This window comes from Pseudorca crassidens, chromosome 11, assembly GCF_039906515.1.
Source record: "Pseudorca crassidens isolate mPseCra1 chromosome 11, mPseCra1.hap1, whole genome shotgun sequence".
Taxonomy (NCBI): domain Eukaryota; kingdom Metazoa; phylum Chordata; class Mammalia; order Artiodactyla; family Delphinidae; genus Pseudorca; species Pseudorca crassidens.
The window spans coordinates 74922610-74944657 of NC_090306.1; the positions used below are offsets into that span (position 1 = coordinate 74922610).

The following is a 22048-nucleotide window of genomic DNA, read 5'->3' on the forward strand; positions in this document are numbered from 1 at the left end:
TCCCTGGATCCCGGGACCCTGGCAGTGGCGGCTGCACAGGAATGGGGGTGTGGATAGTGACCTGTGCTCGCACACAGGCTTTTTGGTGGCGGCAGCAGCAGCCTTAGCGTCTCATGCCCGTTTCTGGGGTCCGCGCTTTTAGCCGCGGCTCGCGACCGTCTCTGAAGCTCCTTTAAGCAGCGCTCTTAATCCCCTCTCCTCGCACCAGCAAACAAAGAGTGAAGAAAAAGTCTCTTGCCTCTTCAGCAGGTCCAGACTTTTCCCCAGACTCCCTCCCGGCTAGCTGTGGCGCCCTAGCCCCCTTCAGGCTGTGTTCATGCAGCCAACCCCAGTCCTCTCCCTGCGATCTGACCAAAGCCGGAGACTCAGCTCCCAGACCCCGCCCGCCCCGGCAGATGAGCAGACAAGCCTCTCGGGCTGGTGAGTGCCGGTCGGCACCGATCCTCTGTGCGGGAATCTCTCCGCTTTGCCCTCCGCACCCCTGTTAATGCGCTCTCCTCTGTGGCTCTGAAGCTTTCCCCCTCCGCCACTCCCGTCTCCGCCAGTGAAGGGCCTTCCTAGTGTGTGGAAACCTTTTCTCCTTCACAGCTCCCTCCCACTGGTGCAGGTCCCGTCCCTATCCTTTTGTCTCTGTTTATTCTCTTTTCTTTTGCCCTACCCAGGTACGTGGGGGGGTTTCTTGCCTTTTGGGAGGTCTGAGGTCTTCTGCCAGCGTTCAGTAGTTGTTCTGTAGGAGTTGTTCCACGTGTAGATGTATTTCTGGTGTATCTGTGGGGAGGAAGGTGATCTCTGCGTCTTACTCTTCCGCCATCTTCCCTTCTAGGATCTCTAATGATGTTCTTAAAATAAACCTTACTCATTAGAATATAGAAAAGCTGGATTCATAAAAGTCTCCAAAGGAGGAAAAGGAGGAGGAGGGGGATAAGGAAGAAGCAGCAGCTGCAGCCAAAAGGATCATTTATATGTGTATCAAAATCCCAAGAAATAAGACAGGAGTACAGATGAGTGACAGTGAAGTAGGTGCTCATGCCATCAAGAAATGAAGGAGAAGAACCTGAGAGTTAGTACATGAAAGCAACAGTGAATAGCAGTGGGTATGTAATCTGATAACATGAGATTCAAATCTGGGAGGGATTAAGGAGTGATGACCCAGAAGCAGCAATGAGGACCAGAGAACCCACTGCCAGACCCAGTGACAGTTATGGAGGAAACACAGCCACCAAATGAGAGGGCTGAAGAGGCAGATATATCCTCAAAAGACAGCCTCATTTTCATTTTGAAGAAAAAGTTCTAAAAGTACATTGGATTTTGCTAAGTATGGACTGAAATTCCAAAAGGCACACATTATAGTACAATTTCAATGTCCATCTATAATTTCCTGGCTATGGTAGTGGATAAAGGTTTATTTGGGCTGATGCAAAGTGTTACACATTCTTCTAATAAATGGGAAAAGTAAGGTTAGAGGATAGTATTACATAAATATGTATGTACACATAGTTTTTCTGAGGGTTAACAAGAAATACCTGTTTTCCTGTGGAGGAAAGAACTTTAATGTTGGAGGGAGAATTTTACCTTTATTTTATACTCTGCTGTAGTACAATATTGCAATGCATGATGATGTGAGATAAAATATGAATACTTATTGGGTCTTTGATATTAAGGAATAATTTTTCTTAGGTGTGACAAAGGTATTACGTTCTAAAATTTATAATTTAGAGATACACATATAAATATTTACAGATCAAATATTTGTAGGTATTAGCCTAAAAATAATATGAAAGGGGTGGTGGGTAAGTGGTGTAGTAGGTGACTTAGATAAAATAAGATCATTCAGCACTTAAATAAGATTGAAGCTAGGTTATGGTTACATGGAAGTTCATTACACTACTCTACTTTTGCATATATTTCAAATTGTCCATGATAAAAAGTTTTAGAAAATAACTTTTAACTTATTGAACATTGCAATAGGTAATACCTATTCAGATTCAATTTTGTTTCAATTCCATGCTTTATTATTGCATTAAATTGGGGGAATGCAATGATATAAGTCTTCACGGTCCTAGTCCTCATGTGTTTATAACTTAAAGGGGAAAACAAACAATTAGCAACCCCCTGCCCCCCCCCAAAAAAAATTATGAGATGTGTCGAGGAGGGCTTTATAAACCATGTTGAGTTTGGGTTTGGTCCTGAAAAATAATGAGAAGCCATTTCAGTGTTTTAATCAGAGAAAAGTATTATCAGTTGTCTCCATATTATTCACTCTAACATGAGGAACTGATTGAAAAAGGGCTAAATAGTGGAGGAGTGCGATCAGTTACAAGGCTATTATCGTCTAGGCTTATATTGATGGAAGTCTGTAATATAAAGCGTGAGCAGAGGAGGAAAAATCAGCAAAGAAACTGAAAAGAAATGGTGGGTGAATAAGTGTGATGTCATAAATCTAGAGGATGTGGTCTCAGGAGTCCAATACCAACCAGGGGCTAGGCAGGATGATTACTTATTGCCTAAACCACATAAGCCATAATGGTGTATGATCTTGCCATTCCATCCCTCTTCTCAGAAGCACGCAATGGCTTCGCATGGCCCCTAAGAAGAATCTGCCCTCCTGTGGCATTCAAGGCTCTGGTCTCATCTCACTGTGTATCCCTTTATGCACTGTATGCTCAGGATTGGATTTGATGGGATAAATTGAGAAATTTTAAAACTACTTGCTTTGGAAAACACTGCTCAGGCTGGGCATAATTATCCTTCTTTATCAAAATTTCTCATCCTTGTAAATCTTAGCCCAAACACCAACTCCCCCATGATCATCCCTAGGCTATCTATTTCTTCTTCCTGTGTGCCCCAAGTACATTAACTAGACCGCAGTTTTGCACTTAGGTAATTACTTCACTGTGGCTTTATGCAGTTGACAGTGGTTTTCCTATCTTCTCCCCAACTAAGTTAGAAACCCCTTGAGATCCAACAGTGTATTAATTCAATTTTACCTTCTTTGATTACTTTACCTATCTTCCTTGATTACTTAACCAATACATATTTATTGGAATAAAATAATTTATCTCCTTTTGTGCATATTAGAATAAAATCTAGATTAATGATGTTTTCCATAGAAAACTTTGAGTTTACCTTAAATGCTCAACCATGTTATGAACATGTGTGATAACTTTAAGATAATGACAGGGCAAATTTGAGTGCATAAAATTCTTTATTTAGAACAATAAAGTATGTGTATATATAATGTAATTTCAAATTCAAACCTGTATAAAAAAGGGTCAGGACATAAACCTATTTTAAAAAGTACACATACAGTACATACACATCACATTTTACAACCTTTTTTATTTAACTTCAGTCATAATAAAACTATAGAATAATGTTGACATACATTTACATTACAATATGCAAACTCCAATCTATGACTGAACTAGCAATATATCTGTGCATCCATCTAAATGTCTGAATACTTTAAGTCCATTGATTTAAAAAATAGTGGCAAGTGGACACTATAATCACACATTAATCCTTAGAATATAGGAGAATAGGGTATTTTGATTGGAAATTTTTATTTAGTGAGTCATAGCTCAGAAATCAAGTAACTGAAAATACTATGTTTTTTTAGTTTAAACAATTTTATTTTAAAGAACAACATAAGATGTAATTGGAGACGGCGGTTATAAATACATGTACGATGCTTAAGAAACATTTTAGGATCAAGAATATCCATTTTAATATGGATTATTTCTAAAACAGTATCTTGTTAGGAAATGAAAGTACCATTATTTTATCTTTACAAAGGCATTTCCAGCAACACCATAAACTGTGTGATCAAACACCACAAATGAACTGGTTGGAATTTCAATCTGAATGTTTATATTTTAATGCCAATTTCAGAATAATACTGTTTCAAAACAAGCTGGCTTTCTCTAAAATTCTTATCCCACTTTCCAATCCTGAAATATAATTTATGGTTTACCCATCTCCAAACGGATTCGAAAGTATCTTTTTGCACTTAAAAACTTTATGAGCATCTTACATTTTCTGCTCTTAGCTTTTAAGAAAAATGAGAGCATTTAAATGCTTGATTTGGTACACTTCCAAATGTTACACACATCTCATCTTGGGTAAAATGTACTCTTGGTTTTCATTCTTCAGAGGTGATCCAAAAATGTTTATTTAAGCAACGGAAAAAGCCATCTCTTGTGTAAGTGGTTATCCGACTCACCCTACAGGAGACTGATTTTCACTTTTACGAATGGACCCTATTTACATTACAAACAAGAACAGCCATAGCTTTTTATGTTCAAATTGCTTATTCACAGAGATCAGAGTTGGATATTTTATATGCGATAGTTTCAGCTCTATTTTATCATCTTTGTCAGTCACATATCAATAGGTTTCTCTCATACCTATGGTATGACTTGACTTCACCATATAGATAAATAAAAATTGAGAGCCAAAGAAGGGCAGTGATTTACCAATACCTGTTAATGGCAGAGTGGAAGCTCCTGACAATTTTTCCTAACATCCATCCCACTATGTCCAACTGCCTTCTTGAAAAATATATTTCTTAGTTAAATTAGAATAGGTTGGGAATGGCTAAAAGCCCCATACTGGAATTACATTTTGAAACCAGAACCTAGCTTCAGAAAAACATTAAGAAATATCCATGAATTCTGCGTGGAGTTTTCTATTAATTTAAAACTTCATTTGAATTAGAATACCAAAATATGCCACAAAGTTTCTCCGGAGTACTTTAATTCTTACTAAAAGCAGATATTTCATTGTGAACATACTTTATCATACATTGTCATTTTTCACATAGTTAATCCTTTTCAAAGAGAATAGGGTACTTGTTCTGTTAAAGTATTGAAAAAAATAACTTGTTTCTGACTCATTAGAAAGTGGCTGTGTGGTAAGCACATCAGATTATAATACAAAATCAAGCAACGCTTTGATATCACAGGGCAGGCACCGTTTATCAGTGCCAGTTTCTCTATAGATTTGGGTTCTACCACAGAGGTACAAAGCTTAATTATACTTTACTCTAAAGTATAATTTAGCATCTGCAGACTTCTGAAACCATTTTAAAAGACAATTTTGAAACATTACAAAAGAGAACTATCAGATACATGGTACCAGTTTAAAAGGTGATTTCACAGTTTAAGATGTCAGTTGTGAGTTTTCCATGATTTATAAAGGATGTTCAGAACACATATTGGATAAAATAAAGCAAAGACATATATGTATATATATATTTTAATCTCCAAGTAGATATGAGAGTTCATTCCCAAGCAACTACCAACCAAAGTAATGTTCAACATTTTTCTATTGTTCGTGTATTTTACTGAATTTTAGTGTTTTAAAAATTGGTAATCCACACAACTCTCAATGAACCAATACATTTAATTAGGCAGAATACATCTCCCCTTGCCTACCGTGCCAGATTTCATAACTTGCTGAATTTGTTTATTTAACCCTATCAATTAGGACCATGTCCTTGTGTGTTAAAACCCAGCTACCAGCTTTGAGAACAAAAGTACATCTATTATACTCTAAAGCTCATTAAGCAGCATTTTTACATACTTACAAAAACTGAAACCATTGCTGAAACAAACTATTAGATTGAGAAGTATCAATCTTCTCAATTGACACATGACCTACACACATACTCATGTTAATCTATGTCTATTTTCTTCAAAACAATCAACATCACACACTGAGACAGGTCCTTTCAGCCATTAAATTGATCTCTGGTTTTATTATATATAATTGGTTGTACCATGGGATATTTGAGGGACTGAATAAATTAATGCAACTTCCCAAAGCATCTGGGTTGTATCTTAGAGACATGACTAGTGTTTGAGGAACCACAGCACTTTAGAGGAGGGATCGTAGAAATCATCTGAGCTCTTTGGTATAAAAAAGAGCAAGGGCCACTTACTAGAGTTGTATTTGAATTAGCTTTGAACATAAGCTAAAATCCAGCTCTACTAGAAGTTCTTGGACTTTTGAAAACAAAGGAAAGATAGCAGTTTTTCATGCCCTTCTCTATCACTGCATTGAAAACAGTCATGTGATGGTGATAGACATGGCAATGATGTTATCACAAGGATCAAGTTAGAATGGAAAGCTTTGGATTCCTGTATGTGTACGTTTGTGATATATTAAAAGAATCTTCATCAAAATAAACCAAAAGAAATCATTCCTTGACCTTAGTCAGATGGTCCTTTGAAATAAAAAAAATTGGCAAGGGAAATTCACTTAATGTCTTACAAGTTCTGGTTTAAAAATGCAATGTCCATCTTGGGAATTCCTGCCAAGTTCACTCAATATGACAAAAACGCTGTCGCATATTTTAATAGCAAACTGACATGCGTAACTACATAAAGCTTTCTTTTTATTTTTAATTCATAAACCTTAATGAATACAGAGTGCCTGATTTTAAATAAATGGATCCTTTAAACAGATAATGGTGATTATACTATAAATAACTAAAGTTTCCTGATCCCCTGCATTCTTGTAAAAGCCAAGTCACCTAGTTTTCAACACCCATATTAGCATGTGTGTGGTTATCTAACCGTAGATACTAAATATCATAATTTATATTTACTCTCTCCCACAGCAGAAATTGAAAATGCGGCCTCCATACATTCAGTGATTTCTCCTAAGTCCCTTTACATAACTCTGTGATAGTTTTAGAATATAAACATTTTGTAATATAATTTGCAAGCACAATTTGTACACGCCATAGTGGTCAAGGGCAAAGGCTGACTTCACCAGGGGTGCCAGATGCCCCCCTCGGCAGACTGTTCTGCTGGGCAGTGTCCACAGCTTCTTCGTGTGATGACTCTTTTGGAGTCTCTCCTCTGCAAAGGCATCACTGTTGTGTAATTCAGTACTGGCTCCCCTGCATGACTAAAGTCAGACAACCATGTCCGTTCGTCTAGTGGGATACGGTTGAGCACACTCTGTGTCAGAAAGAGACCAAGCTCAGACCCATATCATTCCTTGATCAGCAGCTAGAAGGCTGACCTGCCCCTACCCCCACCCTCTTTTCCCACTGCTTTCTAAATGAACAGTGGCTGATGCTATGGAGTTTTTGTTTTTTGAATTTTTTCTAGATCCCTTTGATAAAAATGATGACCCCCACTATCCAGGCTGAAATCTACTTGCAGAGACCAAGATAACTATGAACTGCAGGTTGTAACTGTAAAATAAAGCTATGTGGTTTTTCAACAATTAGACGTTTCTGGAGGCATGCAAAACGGTACGTGCAGCCTGGGACACGTGCTTTCTCTCCCAACATCAGCTGCAAGTTCTAATTGAGACCACAAATCCCCCAGGTCCTTAAAATAGAGTCCTGCTAGGTGCAAGTTCTTCTTTACAGATGATTAATTCAGTGCCAGTTTCACAGTAAAACACTTTGTTCCAATTTCTGAATCATCCACATAGTCATGGGTAGCAAGAACAGATAAAGATGCGGTCTGTCACTCCAGACAGAATAGGAATTTGTTTAAAGCTGCTTCATTTATGAAGCAAACATGAACTGTTACCCGCCTAGAGAAGAAAAAAGAGAGATTATAGCATATCTGCTTTCTACCTTCTTTTCATTCTCAGTAGCTGAATTCATGTGGCTTTGAATGAGTAATAGATTTACAATGCATGCTTCACTTACACAGCCTAAAATAACTTGACAAATGTTTCCTAGATGCAGTGATCAGTCACTTGCTGATCTCCCTAGTAACATTTTACATAATCTGAAATGCTCTTACTGTTTACTGAGTGTCTCTTCCCATTAGAATGTAAGCCCCATGAGGAACATAGAGCTTTTGTTTATCTTTTTCACTGCTGTATTCCAACACCTAGAACAGTGCCTGGTACAAAATAGATACGGGTGTCCCCTGCTTTTCAAAGTTCCCTTTATACCACTTTGCTTTTACAAAACACCTACTTTAGTACCTGTTTTCAACAAACGAAAGAAATCCAAAGAGGATTTTTGCTTTTATGAAAAAAGGCAAAAAGAGACCGTCGCATTCAGGGTTTGTTCTGCAGTGAGCCTACAGAGGCAGTGTGCACCGCCAGCAGTGAGAGTGGCACCGCCAAGTTCTTCCCCGGAACTACACTTAGCCTCTCAGCATAAAGCCACCATAACTTTGAATTGTGTCTACGAGCATCTGTGCTTTACATAGATTTATTTTATGCATCGCATTAGCAAGATGTATCCTAAGGTGATTGCGTCTTTGCTTTAGGCCATTTTGGTTTAAGACAGGTTTCATTGGAATGCTCTACTTTTGCATAGCACTGGAGGGGGACACTTGTACTCAATAAATATTTCTTGAACATAGAGTGGATGAATGAATACCCTGTGGCTTTCATACCCCCAAGCACAGCACAGATTATCTCCATTTCTGATGAGTGTTATCAATCTATGTAGCCTTGAATTTCTCTAACAAGCCTTTGAAGAGGTTGTAAACAGGTGGTGAGGGGAGAGGGTCTGAAGAACAATGGCGGTGTTCAGAGTGGAGAAGTGGAGATTGATGGAGTGGCATGCAAGAGATATCTGGGACAGGCGGAGAGGCTGATCAGAGGCCACCCACAAATGACAGCCTCCTAGCCACAGATCAGTGCCAGTATCCTGACTGCCTAGCCAGGTTCTAGCAATCACTTCTCCCAGCTGAGGAAAGAGCAGCAGTAGGATCTCCTTCAGTGCTGTCAGCCAGAAGAAGAAAGATAGAAATCCTGGCACCACATTCCTGACAAAGCCTCTGGGGAAGTTCATTTGGCCTCAGCACAGCTTACTGTACTTGCTGAAGCATGAAAGCCAGACTCTGTTTTAGCTTTTCAGTGCTGGTGTTAAACCACTGAGCTTTGGACTCAGCTTTCAGATTTTTCAGCTTTCAGGTGAAGTATTTGTACTTCCTTAACTTTTTTTCTTTTTTAATTATAGGCAGCCTTTGCATGCTATCTTCAATCACAACCCCTAAATAAATGTGTATTTTGCATTTAGTTTCTTCCCTACTCTTTTCCTATTTTGTCCTTATTTATCAATCCCAGAACCAGAGATCACTGGTTTTAAAATGTTTGAGATCATTACATAGGCTATATATAAAACTTTATAGTATGAGTGATAAGAAGTACAGTGTTTTTTTCCAGTAATATGCTAAATGTATATTACTCTAATGTAATATACGAAATGTATGCAATCATTAAATGTAATATATTGAAAATGTAAATATATAAAATGTAATAATATACTAAAAACCATATTACATGACAATTTACCAAAGAGAGAACTCTAAAAAATAGAAAACCTGTATTTAGGAAAGCAGAATTAAATACTGGAGGAGAAATTAACAGGCATTAAGAGCAAATTTCAGAAATGCAAATTACTTAGCAGATATTTTAAAAATAAAACTTGGTTAGAAAAGCAGAAGGAAATCACAAAAAAGCAAAAAATATATATATTTTTTGAAAAAGCTACAAATAACTTGAAACTCTAAACGTAAGCGTAGAGAAGCAAGATTGGAAATCTATTCTGATTATGTCTTTGGATCATTTCGCAAAGAAAACAAACATAAAAACCAACAAATGGTTTCCCATAGAACGAAACTACCATTTCTATAATAATACCATGGATTCTGGCAACAACCTCACGAAATAAATAGGGTGAGTATTATTATCCTCCCATTACATTTGAAGAATCAGGGGTTAAAAGACAACTGACTCATCCAGGAACCTACAGCTAATTAAGGTGCAGATTAGACCCAAGTCTAATCCCTTCTAATCCTCTGCATCACAATGTATCTATACAGAGTGAGCTCCAAACCAAAACCTTCAAAATTCTAGAAATTCTTAGGAAATATGTGGTAAAGAGTCAAAGATCTGGCCATTGGTAACCAACCATTATTGAGTCCTGTGCAATAAATGTCCCAGCATAACTTGCCCTCATCCCTATTCCAATTCTAGGATCGACTTTCTTCTGTCTTAGATCTACTGGAAACTTCCAGGTTGTGTTTCTTTTATGAATCTCTCCACCAGCCTAATTATAATAAGAATTACTTTCTAGGGGTTTCCCTGGTGGCCCAGGGGTTAAGAATCTGCCTGCCAATGCAGGGAACATGAGTTCGAGCCTTGGTCTGGGAAGACCCCACAGGCCGCGGAGCAACTAAGCCCGTGTGCCACAACTACTGAGCCTGTGCTCTAGAGCCCACAAGCCACAACTACTGAGCCTGCGTGCCACAACTACTGAAGCCCACACGCCTAGAGCCTGTGCTCTGCAACAAGAGAAGCCACTGCAATGAGAAGCCCGTGCACCACAACGAAGACCCAACACAGCCAAAAATAAATAAATTAAAAAAAAAATTACTTTCTACACTTACCATGCTGGGATAAGTCCCTAAACACCGCCATCTCAGTATCTACAAACTCATGCTATTTACCGTCAACCAAACTGGGCCTTCTCCGTGATTACACGGTCCTTCTCCCAAGGTCTCAATTAAAATTCTTCGTGGATGACTTCCCAATCCCCAATCTATTATTTGCAGCGCTTACTGTACTCTGCATTTCCAGTGAAGCATATTTGGCCACTGGTTAATAATTCCTAACGGCTCCTTCTCCCATTTTTTTCTATTGGCACTGCCATCTGGTTAGTCCCATAGGCTCCAAATCATCCCTGATTACTGCCTGCGATGTCAAGCCTCACATCCCATTAGGAACTAGGACTTATTCTTTTACTGCAGTGACTCCAAAATGGCCTATGCTTTCCTATCTCCATGGCTGTGACCCTAGTTCAGGTTGTCATTCTCTCACACCTGTTTTGAAGATTGGCCTCCTAAGTGGACTCCTTGATTCCAGGTCACCACTCCCATCCATCTGGCCACGCCAACGTCTGATTACTTTCCTAAACCTCTGCTTTGATTGTATTATGTCTTTTCTAAACCCTCCAACGACTCCTTATATTACTCAATAAAGTGTAAGCCCTGTACTTGGAATTCAGACCTTGTTTCAAACTGATGCCCATCCTTTCTCAGCATTTTAACCCTTTATGTGTACGTCTACTGGAGTCCAGCTGTACAAACTCTTGAACACAGTCTGTACTTTCAGCTCCCTGATTTAACTTATGCCATTTGCAGTATCTGGATTTACCACTTCCCTATTGCCAGTAAAATTTTAGCAATCATCCAAGATCCAGTTCCATACAAATGCCACCTCCATCACCCTTACAATAAAGCCTTTCTCCGAATGATTTCTCTCCCCAGTTAAATAAGACAATTGTATATGGGTGGTACAATTCTATGGGATGCCATCTGTACCAGTCATTATCTAGAGCTATGTTCAGGGCACATCCTCTACAACCATATGCAGTGGCTTTGCCTTTGACTCATTATTGCATTTCTTTGTCAGCTTCTTTTGTTGTTTTTTAACCAAAATCTCCTTTAGTCTGTTTTAAAATAGGTTATTATGCATATGTCTTATCTCCTTTTGTAGGCCATAAGCAATTTGAGGACAGAACTAGGTTATATTAAGCTTTGCATCCAACAGTGCACGTACTAGAGCTTGTTGGTGTCACATTTGTGGTTAGAATGAAGAGTAAAATTGTGCTATGATCTACTCTATTTCTTTCTCTTAAACTGTGCTACACGCAACCCAATAAATGAAAAATTCTTCTGGGATGCCACATACGTATACTTGTCATTAGCTAGTTGACTAAATACATTTTTAACTTTTTGCAGAGATAATTTCACGTTTGATGTCAAATAAACACAGCTTTTGTATATTTTCTCTTAGAGGCAACTTCTTTTGTTTCTGGGTCATTATCTACATTCCTTCCTTGTATTTAAAATATCAAATCCTCCTCTTCATTTTCCAATTATAGGTTGGAGAACTATTCCATATGTTTTCTATTCTAGTGTTCCAATATTTGTCCTGGTTTAATTTCTTTTAGTTCATGAAACTTCTATTTCAGGGAGAAATCCTTGCCACAAACCTGAGTCATTCCTTATATTTTCCCCTTTTTTTGTGAAGCAAGAAAATGACTATAATCCAAATTATATCCAATTTTTAAAATATATAATTACAACTCCATATTTCATTTCTATCTTGGTACTTTTTACTACTGTTCTTCTTATTTCTTGGCATATTTCCTCTCCTACCATGTCGCAGTCTGTTCCCCCAAGCCTTTCCCTCCACCACATCCCTTTCCCCAGATTATACTCAAATTTCCTTGGCAGGTTTTACCAAACCTCTGTTGATACAAGGAACAGGCTTTCTGTATACGATGGGTACTCAATAAATGGTTACAAATGATACATATATATTTTGACTTCGGGGTTTGCAGATTCATGATAATGAGCTGCTTCTATTTTCCTCCTTTTATCTATCTTGCCCTCAGTATTTGAATTCTTATTTACTTCTACCTACACACGTCTATTTTTGTTTTTACTCCATAAATTTTATTCTCACGTTACTGCAGTTCTCTGAGGTATTCATCCATCTCTCCATTCATTTATTCAACAGATACATTCATCACTTGTATGTGCAAAGTGTAAACTATATAGTTTAATGGGATTCCAAAATGATATTCAGAAACCAATCCTGTCCTCTAAGAGCTTATGGTTTAGAAGAGGACACAAAACGTCTATGTAAGTGGCTGTGAGTAAGTAACGTCTATGTAAGTAATGGTAACTAATACCATATTAATATTGTATGAAGTGTAATACAAAATATAATTAGAGGGCCATAAAAGAGAGATTACTTTCATTTGGGAAGTTAGCTTTTTGGAGGTGGTGGTTCTGAGCTGAGCCTTGAGAGAGCTTTGCAGAAATGGTGAGAAGTAAGGTCATCTATTTTACACCAGCTCCTCAATGGTATGTGACGAGTTTATTTCTAAACAATTTGGGGCTTCTTTAACCTAATTTCATTCGTTTAATTATATGAGTAACATTTCAGATTTTAAGAAAAATAATTTAGCCATTTCGCATATGACTGTATTCCCCCTTGCTGTACATACTCTGCTGTCCTACTGACCAAAATCAGCAAATTAAACACACACATACACATACAAGATAAAAATAAACCTTACTGCACTTTTTAAAAGATTGTTTTAAAACATCTTATTTTATTGCAGTAAGAACACTTAACACAAGATCTACCCTCTGAACACAGTTTTAAATGCACAATGTAGTTTTTTTAACTCTAAGCATTATGTTGTATAGCAGGTCTCTAGAACATATTCATCTTGCAAAACAAAAGAACCTTAAAAAAAAGGCCACTTCAGCAGAGCTATCTTCCTTACCACTTGGTAAGATTTTCATTTAGGGTTTATTTATTCACTCAGTCACTTCAACAGACATTTATTGAGCGCCTACAGTGCTTAGGCAACAAGTGAGGTACTTGTGAGGAGATATAGCAAGAACCAGACAGACTCACTCCCTGTCCTTGTATATTCCCTGACCAGCATGTGTAAGTTGCTTGACTACAGCTGCTTTAAAATGCCATCTTTCTTTCTCCTAGACAAGTGCCCTGGGCTTTTCCATCATAATCCATTTCCCAAATGTCACAGGACAAATGCCACAATTAAACACCACATCACCTATGTGCCAAAACAGGATCCCAGTGATGCCATTGAAAAGCAAACCACAGAGAACATTACTTGAGCCTTTAAGGTTCAATTAACCATTTAATGTGTAGTTGGTGGATGTCTGGCTTAAGGGAAGTGAAACAGCAGTGGGGAAAAAACAGTAGGTTTGTACTGGGATTGGAGGTCAAAGACATGTTTCTTGGAATAACAATGATTTCAGCTTGGGGAATGCTGCACCCGAAAATAAAAAGGGTCAAGTGAAGGGTTTATTCCTTTACAGTGTTTGACAGGAAACATGAGGCTAGAGGACAGCTAGGATGGGAGCAGAAGAGAGGGTGCTATTCGTGCTCCAGACGTGGTGATCAAGGGCATGATTCAAGGCAAAAATGAAGTCTGTGTAATAGCAGGGTTAAAGTGTTAGAGGCATATGCGACATAATTACTATTATTATATGATGTTATTTTTGGGTTGTTGAAAAATGATGTTTGATAAAAGTGAGTTCCTGGAGGAGACAAAGGCTCTGTGACCCAGTTTCCCTGGGGAAGGTTCAATCTAGAGAGAAATCTCTGAATCTGGGACAGAAGGGAAAGCTGGAAGGACAGTGACCTGTAAGGAAAAGGTGAAGCTCACCGGAGACCATGTCTGTAATAATTGGGCGAGTAAATGATCCTCTAACCACGAGGGAGTGCAGGGGAAGAACTGAAGATTTAGGAAGATGAAAGAACACTTATACACCACTGTAATAAATGGGGGTTCATGAGCAGAACAGAATTAACAGTGAGTTGGCAGAAGTACAAATGGGAAGAGCATGCATGACGTTGGATCAGGTTAGTGCCATTCAGGGTGCTCCCTGCACCGCGTCTGCAGCTTGGGAGTTGAGAAAGTAGACAGGAGAGGGGAGAGGAAGTATAAACATCAGTGCCCTCTGGTCATGTTTTCCTAGTCTCCTTTCTCCCCAGGCCCTTCACAGACCCACACAATCACAACAGGTTATCTGTCCCCGGTTTATATTCAGTGTGTCCTGGGCTCTGGACGGTGATGAGGCACAAGTATTATGTCATGTGGCAGGTGGCACTACCTTGACAATTTCCCTCTCCTACTGTATGGGATTTTTTTTTTTTTTTACTGTATGGGATTTTGACCTTTTCTACTTTTCCTTAAAACAGCAGGGCAATGTTTTTGATTTTCATTTGTTTCAGCATTTAACAAATGAGATACTTTTCCTATCATGTTAATCACACCTAATTGAAATTGATTTTATTTATTCTTCTTCTATTAATAATATTTTATTTTAGTCCTATTTAGTCCAAAATATTTTGCCCCTTGTCTAATTTATTTTCTGGCCTCAAAAATAGGAAACACTCAGAAATTCCCTGGTGGCCCAGTGGTTAGGACTCCATGCTTTCACTGAAGGCACGGGTTCAACCCCTGTTTGGGGAACTAAGATCCCCCAAGTCCCAGTGGCGCAGCCAAAAAAGAAAAAAATTAGGAAACGCTCAACTGTTAATGCTTTGTATATCTCCCATACAAGATGAATCCACTACACTGGAATAATACTGCTTGCCTCTCAAAACTTGAGAATGCACAATTACATAACAGCTTCAGCTAACATACTGACCCCAGCTTGATAGAAGACTTAATAAATTTTGGTGTCTAGGATGCTGCATAGTTCTTGTTACATCTTTTAGCTTGAATTCTTAATACTTACCAATGTACGAAAGTAACAGTGTTGATACAAGCCACAATTACACTTCTTGAAACTCTCTCTCTTTTTCTTGCAACATACTGAAAAAGAATAAGAAACTTGCTTATTTGCATTTAGACAGAGATTCTGAAGCAACCATGATCTGGGCATTGTAAAGGGCAGTTTTTATTTTTCTGTAAATACAGTAGCAAAAGATTGCAAAATTGAGTGGGAAGCTTACCTTCATAATATTACTGTAGGGAAGAGGGAAGACTTCATCTGCTTCCACATAGTCTCCCCAAGTAGTTAAAAAATTCTCTACGCATGTGCAGATACACATACGGAAAATGCTTATATGCACTTAATTTGTGAATATGTACACATACAGCATAAGAGAAAATAACATGCCAAATGAAAACTATAACTGAATGTAAAATCAAAGCATTGGTCCTGGAGCAGTATGGGATAGGGTAAAAACGTGATCAGCGTCAGCCACCACTTGTTTTGTGGCAAGGTCTCACAAAACAATTTTTGTATTTGGCTTTGAATAAAATACTGAGTAGGTTGAGAAAAATTAAGGGCTCTGAAAGCCAGAGTGAGGTCAAATATATGAAGTATGCAAGAGAAAAATAACTGAAAGTATCTTGACTAGGAAGTGATATTAAGAATGGGGTTTAGGGCTTCCCTGGTGGCGCAGTGGTTGAGCGTCTGCCTGCCGATGCAGGGAACACGGGTTCGTGCCCTGGTCCGGGAAGATCCCACATGCCGCGGGGTGGCTGGGCCTGTGAGCCATGGCCACTGAGCCTGCGTGTCCAGAGCCTGTGCTCCGCAACGGGAGAGGCCACGTATGGGCAAAAAAAAAGAAATGGGGTTTACAGAAGAATGAGACAAAGGTGGAGTTTAGAAAGGCCGAGGAAAAGAAAGATTCTGTGGTAGCAACTCAGTCAAGACATAATAAAGATATGGATGAAGATAATGACTATTGCCAAAGAAAGAGCTAAGCATGTCTTGGCTATAGTGTGGAAAAGAGGAGAATAAGCAAACGTGCCTCCTGAGCTCCATGACCAGGAACGTGAGCAAGATTCTGCTGTTTATAGAAATAAAGAGAGCAGAGACGATACCATAAGAAGGGTCATGAAGACAATTATATGAAGGTATTTCCCAAGCAAATGGAGATGTAGGATTGAAGAGACAAGGAGAGATCAGAAATGTGGATAAAACTTGGAAGACATCAGTTGGGAGCTGCCACCATAAGAGTGAAACACTTCTTAAAGATGTTATGAGCACATGCACGGTATGTGAAGTGGCAAGGTCAAGCTTACTTATGCACACATTTAGTAAAACAAAATACCTTATCTCATTATCCTCTTCATTAATCTGTATATTTTCAACTGCCCTTGTAAGATTTGGTTGTTTCTTCTGGGAAAAGAACAGTGATATATACATATATTATAAAAATATCAATATATCATGTACTATTTAAGAGGTAAACAGTCTCCACTTCTATGTTTTCATCAGCATGCAGCATATAAAAATACTTTTGCAATAAGAAATTATGAAAAATGCACGGTTTTATCAACTCAGCATTTTTAGGATGTTGGAGATGAAAGAATAATAAAGAAACTGAAAGATTTAAATAGTAATCAAATGAAAAATATTGTTTTCTTGGTAGGATCCTTTCTTAGAAAAGGGCAGTTTGTTAGCTAATCATTGATGTAATATAGTATGAACAAATAAATATATAAAGTTCAGAAATTTTGTGATCAAGGGGGAAGAAAAAAAGAATAGCAACACTTACCTTCCAGTATAAGGCTCCAACAGCAAACCCAATTATAAGAGAAAAGAATGCCGGCAATGCTACGGCTGCCCATTGTAGGCTGGAGTCTTCAATGGGATTTGAGGCCTTCCCTGTAATTTAAACAGTACAGTGGTGAACACAGTACCTCCATGCCAGAGGTTTTGCTCTTATCCTGTGGTTGTTCCCAACTGTTTCCGAAATGTACTCTTGACCTATCTGTTTAAAATATTTAAAATGCTGATTTTCCTGCTTGCAATGCAAGTCCATGTAGTCTCCAAAAGATACAAGTTGAAAAACGAAAGAAACACCACAGACAGAGGGCTATTTGACTTGGTTAATGCAGACCCATATGGAACACAGATGACATATACCTGCAGATGATTTCTATCATCAGGCAAATCCATCTTCCATGCCTTTATCTTCTAATATCTTCTCACTTTCTCACACTTCACATCTTGCCAAGAAATTTTAAAGAAGACATTTTGCAACCCGGATCAAGGTCTGGATGCATGCCTCGGGCTATGTTTGGCCTGCCTCAAATATTAAGTTAATACCTGTACATTGTGGTTAGAGTACTTTTAGGGACCTCAAGTTTAGAATTATGGTGTCTCCTCATCACATCTTCAGCTGACATTTATTGGATGCCAGGTAGGGCCCCGAACTGTACCATGGAGTAAAGGTTTGAATTTTCAGACTTTCTGTGTTCGAAAGTCTGAGACTACTGAACATGAAAGAATGGCTGGAAGTACCAGTGTCTCCTTAAGCTGACTCTAACTATGTAATTTAGTGAGAGAGAAGACACACACATGAGTTTAACTTGGGACACCTCCCTTCACCCTGCTTTGCTCTTCCATGAGAAGCAGAATGATTCAGGAATTAAACAACACATCTCCCCCAAGCGTCTCTTGTTCCCAACACAAAACTTAACATTTTGACAGATTTTTCTGTCTATCTCCTTACAAGGAACAGCTTAGTTGTTTGAAAACATTGACACATATGTGTCAACTTGTAAGAGTTAAACTTTCAGTTTTCTGTTGAAGATGTAATACAGTTAGAAATTGTACACTTTCAACAATCGTATGATCAAAATGTAAACCAATCCAAGGGAAAGTGACTGTTTTGGGCTATGATATTTTGCAATGATACTTGGGTACTGTGTCAGCCTATAGTCACCTATTTAACATATAAAATACCTAAAGTACATGATATAAAAGAACCAAACCACTGTATGTGTATCAGCGTTTAAGATGGAAAAATAAACTCATAGATTTAACCGAAGAGGCAAGAAACAAATGTTATCTATTATAGTGAGAACAGAAATTGCCCATTTCCCTACCATTGGTAAACCTGGTACAGGAAATTCATTAATTCTATGATTCTTATGTTTCCCAAGAGGCTCTCAAAACAGTAAGTCTGTGTGTGTGTGCTGGGGTAGGAAATGGGGGGGGGATGTAGTGAGTCATGGGTGTCCCTTATCCTAAGGGACATTGGGTAAAGTGGAATCTTCCATTCACGTAACCATGGATCACTTCCTTAAGACTAGACTGACAGCTCTTTTGGCCCACCTCACATCCTATAACCCCATGGGAAATATGTTTTAGGCATCTTAAATTAAAGCTCAACATGAATTCTATCACCAAATTAAGGCTTAGTTATAAAATGGGATTTGGCGTAACTGAAGTAATACTGTTATTCCAATAACATAGCTATTTTAAGGGTTATATAAGATTATGTGTACTTGTCAGGGATTTTACTACCATTTATAAAGGTGTTTTCTATGAGGAAATGGATTTGGAGTTAACACGCAATTCTGACCGTTTTAGAAATGCTTATATCGTTATCTGTAAATAACTTGGCTGTTTGTGTTTATATTCCAGTGACATGTTTGAATTCTCCTTGATGGCCAACCCACGATGGCCCACACTGTCTATTGGGATTGCTGGCATGTGATTATGATTTGGCCAGGTGACATACATAGACATGTACAGAGAGAACAAAGAAAGCTGTTAATATTTTGTCCCCAGCTCCAAAGGAAAACTAATGGGCTAAGATGGTGCTATGGAGAACTCCATTACCTATGTTTGGGCAGCCAGATGCCCCAGAATCAAGGCAGCTAAAACCCTGCTCTTCTTGTTCTATCCAAAAGCCAAATCTTGAACTGCATCGATCAGACCAGAGGAAAGACCACACCCACCAGCAATAAGCAAAAGGAGCTTACTACAGAGTGAGGTGTTCTGGGACTCCCCACTCAAAATCTTTCTCAGGTAGGAGGACAGCCCCTGAGGGAGGTGTTTCTTTAGAGGCTAAAGAAAGCTCACCTCCCTCTACCAGAGCACTGTGACTTTTTAACCACTTTAAACTTCCACCCCTAGGACTATGGCCCTGAACAAAGTTCTGGAATCTGACTAACACGCAGCAGCAGTCCTCCGGCAGGAGAGAGGGAGGGAGAAGGGAGGGGGTCAGACCCACAGGAACTGCACCTCCCTCCCACAGAGGTGTCACCTCACTTTGCTTATTTCTCTTGTTAATGCAAATGGCTTCACAGCCAGGCCTTGGCTAACTCTTCAGTGATCCTGCCAATTCCTCTTCCAGGGAGAGAAAAATTGATGATATCAGAAAAGGCTTGCTTACGCCTCCAGGGCATAATACTTACTACTGCTGCTATCAGCCAGGGATCAATGAGATCTGAATTATGTGCCTCAAGGCCCATATGAAGGGTATTAGGGCCAAAGCTTCTCTTTTATGAAAAGATCGCCCCAGAAAGTGTATGGGGTGGTGGAGCTCATCTGGACAGGATTTGAGTAATCCCAAATTCCTGGGTTGTTTTCATGTTAATTGTATCATTATTATGAAAGCTGTCCACAGTTCAAAATTTGTGGGAACTGATTTGTGTGGTTTGACTAATAACATCAGACATCTCTACAAACGCAGAACACAAACTGTGCAACAATTTTGCCGAACTCCTTTGTAGAGTAAGTCTGCTTATGGGGACCATGCCTATGAACATGGCTCTCTCCTTGGTCCTTAAAAAGTATGCAACTCAGTATTCTCTCCCTTGATTCAGGTTCAAAGCTCACCGCAGGCTTGCTGGCACTTCAAAGCTCACCACTGACCCAGCCTCGGTGCTAGATCTCATTGTTCTAATAATTAATGATGAACACGTACTATACATCAAGCACGGCTCCAAGTATACATGTGCTAACTCATTTAAAACTCACAGAAGGGCTTCCCTGGTGGCGCAGTGGTTGAGAGTCCGCCTGCCGATGCAGGGGACACGGGTTCGTACCTCGGTCCGGGAGGATCCCACATGCCACGGAGCGGCTGGGCCCGTGAGCCATGGCCGCTGAGCCTGCACGTCCAGAGGCTGTGCTCCGCAACGCGAGAGGCCACAGCAGTGAGAGGCCCCCGTGCCGCAAACAAAAACAAAAACAAAAACTCACAGAAAACCTGTGGCGAGATTATCAACCTCCATTTGATTGAGGATTCCAGAGATTAAGACAGTTGCCCAAGGTCACATAGCTAGCCAAGGTCTAGAGCTGGGATATAAACCCAGGCAGTGTGACTCAAGACTGTCTGGAAGATGAGTAAGTTAATGCCAAAGTAAGGATTTTCTTCTCTATTATTTAAATATACTATCTGTAAGAATCTCAATCATTTTAAAGACATCCTTTTAGCTTGGTACTAAGGATATTACTGTAACTTTGAAAACACAGTTCCCTTTGGATAACTTATACACTTTTACATTATCCCATGATTTTCCCTTATAAGCTACAGAGAGGGCATTACACCTCTGGATTCCTCCTTCATATGCACTGGTCCTCTGGCCAGCCTGGCCACATTTGGGGTCTGTCTTATCCCTGAAAACCAGCATGCTTTCTTCAAGTTTCCCTGACCCTACTCCCGAAAAAGTCTTACCTCCTTTATGCTACAACTAAAAGCTTTTACATACTTCTATTATACATATTATATTATAAATAATATATATTATAAAATACTATGACTTTTTATTTGTGTCTGTTTCTCCTATGAGAATGTACACCACATAAGAGCTAGTCTTGTGCATGGGTATCTAAGTGCCATATTCATTCATGAGTGACAACACCTGGCCAAAAGCTGATTATGCAAGACCCATATTTTTTACAAAAAGGAAGAAAAAAGAAAGGAAAACAAAAAAGAAGACTGGTCATTCACGTTGCAATTTAAAAAGTACCTATAAACTCAGAGGTACAGGACCAAATAGGTGTTTTATATTCAGTTTGTCTTTTAAAGTAAGTAGAAAAGACTTTTTCTTCCAACCATGATTACAGCATATTAGCCTTCCCAACTTAAATAATTATTATACTAAACAAATTATACGAGGCAGCTATTTTCAGACATCAGCCAAGAGGCAGCCCAAGAGTGTAATCCCCGAGAGAGGAAAAAACACACGTGGTAAGGCTCACGACTGTCCTGATTTTCTGGCTGGGAGGCACCTTCAGACTTAGTAGTCTCACTGAGGTAGGGAATCAGAGAATGAAGTTCAGGGTTGCTGCCCTAGCTGGAGTTTATGAGGCAGGGTTATTTGTGGGAAAGGAGCTGTGCAGAACAGGAGCGGTAGAAGTCTCTGGAGGAGTCTCCTTAAGTCATTGGTTGACTAATAAGCTGTACAGGCACAGGGAACGACTTCACAAAACCTGGCAATAAACAATGCCCGGGAAGCTATGACTTTAACAGAGACCCTGGCAGTCAATTCAGAGACGAAGGAGTTCTGACAAGCAAGAATGGAGAGATTTTCCAGGTACTCAAGAAACATCTCAGAAACTCTGTGCCTTAGAAATAAAGCTACTCTCTCGCCTCCCTCTAAGAAAGCTTAAAAAACATGACTGGGAAGGAAAATAAATCTGATCTGCTAGGAATTGAACTGCCTACCAGTAAAAAAACCTCAAAAGTCTCTGAAGGAATGCTACAAAATCCAGATATTCAACAACATAATATCCATAATATCCAA

The 22048-nt window shown here is 39.1% G+C and overlaps 1 protein-coding gene across 4 annotated transcripts in view; it reads right to left on the minus strand.

Moving 5' to 3' along the window:
* Positions 1-3186: 3186 nt before the first annotated feature.
* KITLG (KIT ligand) overlaps positions 3187-22048 on the minus strand; it is a 95108-nt gene continuing 76246 nt past the window's right edge. For all 4 annotated transcript variants that reach the window (XM_067697506.1, XM_067697508.1, XM_067697505.1 and 1 more), the window contains 4 exons: positions 17062-17171; positions 16615-16682; positions 15288-15364; positions 3187-7557 (listed from right to left, as the gene is read on the minus strand). In XM_067697506.1, coding sequence (XP_067553607.1) covers positions 15325-15364; positions 16615-16682; positions 17062-17171 — 218 coding nt within the window. In that variant the 3' untranslated portion in view covers positions 3187-7557; positions 15288-15324. The remainder of the gene's footprint in view (positions 7558-15287; positions 15365-16614; positions 16683-17061; positions 17172-22048) is intronic.